We start from the raw sequence: 6,007 nt of genomic DNA on the forward strand, positions 1-6,007 counted from the left end.
ATGCTACAGATGAGAAAACACATTTGGACGACGTAAGCATGGTTGTGCTTTAACGTTTGATCTAATGCAATCCACATTTCACCGAATCATCCAACTGACGGTCATCCAATTTATGTTTCTTTATATTTCTTTCATTCTATATAATAATAATTATTATTATTATTATTATTGCCGTTGTTGTTGTAGTTGCTATTGTTGTTGTTGTTGTTGTTTTAGAAAGGAAAGGCACTCAGAAAATAAATTTATATATTCCATTTATTATCCCATGGAAAAATGAGTACAAAATGGTTATCAAGTGGTCTTTTATTAATCTGTAAATGCTGATCAAAGCGATAAAAAACACTGTATCGTATACCCATTATAGACTATTTTGAAATAAATATTAAATACCATTCATTATTTTTATAATGAAAAAAAAATCCCCTAGTAAGTATATTTAGTAGTATCCAACAGGGCCTGGAGCTGGAGCTTTCCTGGTTCCGTACTTGAAGGCCATGTTCAGGTACAGGTTGCCGTAGTAAGGCGTCTCGTCGAGTTTGGTATCGTATGCTGGGGAGGTCTTGTAGTTGTCGTAGGCGCGGTAGTCCAAAGAACGGGCGTTACAGGTGTAATAGCTGTGGGTGGGCTGGGAACAGAAGACGCGCACTTCGTAATCCTTACAGCCCTCGTAGTTGTCGCTGTTGAGGCACAGGAGTCCCTTACGGGGCTCACAGGCAACGGCCAGCTTTTGTCCGGTGGCCCACCATGGGATTTGAGTTTTAGCCTCTCTGCATTCGATGATTGGGCTCACCTCAGATCCGGGGAAGGCGAGGTTGCACATTCTCTGGAAGTACACAGATATGCATGAAGGACAACTATATAAGATCAGCGCGTTTTCAGTTGAAACTGTTAATCGTGCAAAGAGTCTTTAATATACAAGGCAAACCTAGAGATAAATTAGCATGTGTGCTGAATACATTATGAAAATTCAAAAAAAAAAAAAAAAAAAGCATACGAAAACTACTGGATTCGATAGTAATAATTAGCAAGCGATTTTTGTGCGTGTTCAGTCATCCCCTGTATTTGGAAGGTGGGTCGTTACCCAAATGTATGCGTTAGCTCAGAAAATATCCCTAATTTGTCGAGCACACAAAAACTCTCTCAAAAGTTACCAGAAACGCATTTATCTATGTAGAATGTTTTAAAATACCCCAACCAGAAATCGTTTTTATGCATACATACAATCATAGTATCTTTACATTAGTGTCTGTATTTTCTACTGCATGGTTTCAGAGCAAGATCACAATTCAATTTATAAGGGCGCCAATGAGTTCGCTAGCGTATAAAATTAGGGGAGGGGGAGGCTGTTTAGGTGAGGCTATTCATACTCATATGTAGGCGATAATTTATCACCATCTTTCATAATTATAAAAAAATTAATGCAAGACGGTTTTGGAAATGATCCTATCTGCAACTATTCTGACGCTAGTTCAGGAAACTCCGTCTGGCCATGACAAAGTGCCCTTGGGTGGCAAGAATGTTTTTTTGGAATCCCCTTTCTCTTCAAGAACTATTCATTTTTAAGTTCACTGCAAGGCTGCTGTATTCAAACCATAAGAACACGTGAGAGAGTACATGTATAGGCCTTACCTGTGCATCATGCAACAGCTCGTTGTCACCTCGGGATCCGTACTTTGGAGACTCAAAGTTCACCCAAGAGGTGAAGCCTTTAATATAAAAATGAGACGTTCATTAGCAAGGACGTACACACACATGTGCGCGCGCGCACACACTCTCGCACACACAGCCACTTTCGTCGGCACAATTTTTGAAACTGTTACGGAGATTTTACTTTCGTCAAAATTTTCAGCATTTTTAATGGTTGCCTACCTGAAGCTCTTCTGTAGCACTGGCCTGGGTAGTCAGCGGTACAAGCCTTGTCAATGACACCACAGATGGGGTACTTGGTGTAGGAAGGTCCACTGACGAATCCCTCGTCGGAGCGAGCGCCATTGGCACAGGACATCTTGCTGGCCTTAAGGTTGCCGAAGTTGTCGGCGTTCTCACAGCGGTAAAAGATGTTGGAGTACATGGCGTCAGCAATGAAGTCTCCGAGTTGGCAGCATTCAGTGACTGCAAAGAAAGTGCCAAGAATAATCAAGAACGCCTCTGTGGCAAATAAAGTAAATAAATATTTTAAAAATTGTTAAAATTGGAGACATACTTGAAGGTGCTAAACAAAAAAAAAAAATTGAATCTAAAACTGTGCGAGTGCGAATTTTTTAATAAATAGTTTTTTTTTTTGTTAGATTTGAAATAAGGTACCTTACCTGGATAAGAAGAAGGATTTTGCGCCTGGACGAACAGGGCAGCACTAAGAGCGCACAACAAGGTTGCAAACATGGCCATTTTTCCTCTCGCAGCGTCTGTCTTCTCAAACAAAAGCACCGGACCGAAGTGTCAAAACCGTCGCCTTGCTCGCTTTAAATAGACGCCTCGATGACAAAGAATTTGATTCGAAGTTGATGATGATTCGGTCGCCATGGCCCCATAAACTTCTGATGTGAATCCGACACGAATGCTGGTGGCCGTAAAAACACGTTCACACAGTGCTCACATTGAGCGCATGCAAAATGATGTAAATAACGCTTAGGCCCGATTCACTCGTGTCAACCCGAGCTATATCCTCTTCTCAGCAACGCCTCACTCTCAAGTCGTAAGATCAAGAAATTATCATTATATTTAGTTTTTTATTGGTTATTACAAATGTCATCGTCTACGTAATTTGGGCCTTCTGGTGTTCGGTCTATATTAGGCCAGTGTGAACGCACTTTTGTGGCTCTCAATCTCATCTGCATTAAAACAATTAGTCCATGGTGTTTGTAGGCCTATTAATGAGTTTCAGTCAAGCATACCACAGGACAGTCCGTCCATTTGATTTGATTGGTCGCATCATTGTTGTTAAAGGCTGTCAAGTGTATCGACAATGGAGAGCTCAGATGTACGCGACCCTTAACGTGTCCTTACACGAGAGACGCGGCGTTGCTGATTGAGGCGTATTGTCTTTATTAAGACCAGTTACCACTTGACACCTGTCCTGAGAGCAATAGACTATATACTAATTGACACGAGACGGCAGGTTGCCTCTCTCTCTCTCTCTCTCTCTCTCTCTCTCTCTCTCTCTCTCTCTCTCTCTCTCTCATAAGTTCATATACACTATTAAGGTAGAGCTCATACTGCTCTTTTAGTTCTTAAGTCAGAGGGCGTTCAAGCAGTACATGCCCCTCTGTTTGCACTGAAACCCCGCAAACACACGGTGTATCCTCTCTAGTGCATGTAATAGGTACGGGCCTATCGCCCAGTCTCTATAGCCAGGTTATGTGACGAAGTGGGGAGACGTGTGAATGATATAACCTCTTGTACTCTGAGATATCAATGGTTTGGTTGCATACAAGTGCATGAGCTGGCAATTGATTTATTGACTCTCGATACACAGTAATTTGTTTTGGGTCCATTTTTTGATGAATTTTTTCCCTTAATTCCATTTCCCAAATCTTCCTCTGCAGATTCCAATAAACCTGTCATATATTTAAAGCCCTTTGTCTTACTAGTTACACAGAAGTCCCATACAGAAATAAAAGGGTAATGTATTACCCCCCCCCCCTTCTCTAGGGGATAAGCTTTGCAGTGGCGGACTTAGGGGGTGTCATGGGGGGGGGGCTGATCCCCCCCTTCGATTTCTGGAAAATAAATCACACCAATGGTCCCCTCTTGAAATTAAGGATTTTGACTAGCTGAATCATAGTTCGAAACCGTACCAAATGGCGCCGTACGCCCTTTTTTCGGGGCCTTTCAGCGGGCCCCGAACCTCACGCCAAGAGGGTGGGTGGGGGTCGTCTTGCATACACGGACACCCCCCCCCCCCCCCCTTCAAATATCCCTGGATCAGCGCTGCTTTGGGCTGATGTGACACGGGATGTTAACATTGGCAAACAGGCCTCAATTAAACAAATCGGGTTAGGACACGTGCTACGTACGCCCGGTAGTTTTGACAGCCATCATATACATAGCCTCTACATTACTTACAAATTGCCCTAACCCGCGCGTCTCGCAGCTGTATAAGATCGCCGATAAAAATGCCCCAAAAAGGAAATTCATATTTTTGTTCACGAATGCGACAAATTTCCACACATGGCATCTCTTTTGTCTACATTAGGTTATCTATCTATTACACTTTGTAAACGACCATCATACGTGAATGTAGCTCCAAGATAAACTTACGATTCACAGTTCTTAATCTTAGTGTCACCTGAAATTTTAAAATAATTTTTAGCAGTCACGTCATTATTTTGCAGGAAAAGAGTAGAAATAATAATTTAAGAATGTAGAGGGGCCAGATTTACTACAGTTTGGTATACACCCAATGACATTTACACAATATGCATCATTTTATTCTATTTTTTCTCTTTTATTTTTCCGTTTATTTTATTTTTTATTTAACATGCACCATTCTTTGTAACATAATTTTAAACGTGTGTGTGTATAATTACATACTGCATATGATTTTTTGTTTTTGGAAATCCAAGTACCCATGTCTCTAAAAGAAATATGAGAGTAAGTCATCCCTATCGTGTAAGCGAGACATAAAGAAGAATAGGTCAACCTTTGTTTTCCGATACCACGTTAAAATTGTGGTAAGTACTTTTACCTTAATGATTATAGGCTGAGAAGTGTGCAGCTTTTACCGTCAATTATTTATTCACTGCACTATCATTTAGTTTTGCACAGATAGTGTCTTGGTCATTGACATGATATATACATTTTGTCAGCTCCTTTTCCTGCACAATGGGCTCATTTATGTCCACTAACTATAGTAGTGGTTATCTATTCATCCATTATTCCTGTTTTTTATGAAAGATAAACACTAAGTTCATTGTATTGATGTTAAGTGGGGTTTCCCTGCATGACATCGCACTTGATCACGTTTTATGAAATGAATATCTTTGTGCTTTTTTACTTGCTATATACTGAGGATACGACAGTATATAGTAGTAGGCTTATATCAGGGGCGGATCCAGCATTATTTGAAGGGTGGGTCCGCGGATGGGTGGGATTTTAGAGGGAGAACGGTGCCATTTGGTAAGGTTTAAACTACATGTATGATTCAGCTAGTCAAAATTCTCATTTCAAGAGGGGACCAGATCGAAGTGGGGGGGGGGGGGGGGGGAGGCAGGACCCCTCCCCCCCTCTAAATCCGCCACTGTAAATACATGTATAAAATTGCGCAAAAGATAAAAAAAAAAAAACGATAGGCCTACAGAAATTGGCAATTTTGGCATTTTTTCAGTTTGCACAATTGAATCAGATTCAACTCCTTAGAGAAAAATTTAGCCCATCAACGAAGACCAAATGTAAAAAAAATGTTGATAGTCCCTATAAAATGCTGCTCTATACACCAACGATCGTACGCCAGGGAGTAGGCCCTACTAGCCCTACATGTACACGTATAGTGGAGTAGGGCCTACCGGTACCTCTATAAAAAGGGCACTTTCCCCCCACACCCATGGCCAGAAAAATAGACAGCATTAGTGAAAGGAGTTAGATGATCTCCTTTGGATCCGTTTATGTTAATCATCGCATACAAAATAAAATAATAGAACTGGGTACATGTATAAATAAATAAATAAATAAATAAATAAATAAATAAATAAATAAATAAATAAATAAATAAATGGATAAGAAAATTAAGTAAATAAGTATATGAATAAATAAAGTAAAATAAAAAAACGAAGATTGGGAAAGCATAATTAAGTGTAATGTTTGAAAGAACTATTACATTGACAGTAAGTTAATTGACTTTGGTTTCTAAGAGAATCGGGCAAAATATTGAAAAACGCTATAATTAAAAACATTTTCATTTTCGATTCCCCCTCTCCCCCCCCTTTATCGGTGGGCAGATCAAGGGGCAGTGTGGTGGTACAACAACCTGTACTCCCCCCTCCCTTCACTAAAAATTAAGCAATTTATT

The 6,007-nt window shown here is 40.3% G+C and overlaps 1 protein-coding gene across 1 annotated transcript; it reads right to left on the bottom strand.

The window, feature by feature from the left end:
• Window positions 1–237: 237 nt before the first annotated feature.
• LOC106171829 (uncharacterized) lies at window positions 238–2,471 on the bottom strand. The gene is made up of 4 exons (XM_013552304.2): window positions 2,310–2,471; window positions 1,870–2,112; window positions 1,630–1,706; window positions 238–823 (listed from the first exon to the last, which is right to left on the bottom strand). The coding sequence occupies exons 1-4, from the start codon at window positions 2,386–2,388 to the stop codon at window positions 437–439; spliced, it is 786 nt and encodes a 261-aa protein (XP_013407758.1). The 5' UTR covers window positions 2,389–2,471; the 3' UTR covers window positions 238–436.
• Between the last annotated feature and the right edge of the window lie 3,536 nt (window positions 2,472–6,007).

Source organism: Lingula anatina, chromosome 6, assembly GCF_051362555.1.
Source record: "Lingula anatina isolate TDL-2025a chromosome 6, LinAna3.0, whole genome shotgun sequence".
Classification (NCBI taxonomy): domain Eukaryota; kingdom Metazoa; phylum Brachiopoda; class Lingulata; order Lingulida; family Lingulidae; genus Lingula; species Lingula anatina.

Bases quoted from the DNA above. Each gene is read 5' to 3' on its own strand.
- LOC106171829 (XM_013552304.2), bottom strand. From the start codon at position 2,388: ATGGCCATGTTTGCAACCTTGTTGTGCGCTCTTAGTGCTGCCCTGTTC. The intron at 2,113-2,309 runs GTAAGGTACCTT...CTTTCTTTGCAG, and splicing joins AAATCCTTCTTCTTATCCAG to TCACTGAATGCTGCCAACTC. The intron at 824-1,629 runs GTAAGGCCTATA...GTGTACTTCCAG, and splicing joins AGCTGTTGCATGATGCACAG to AGAATGTGCAACCTCGCCTT.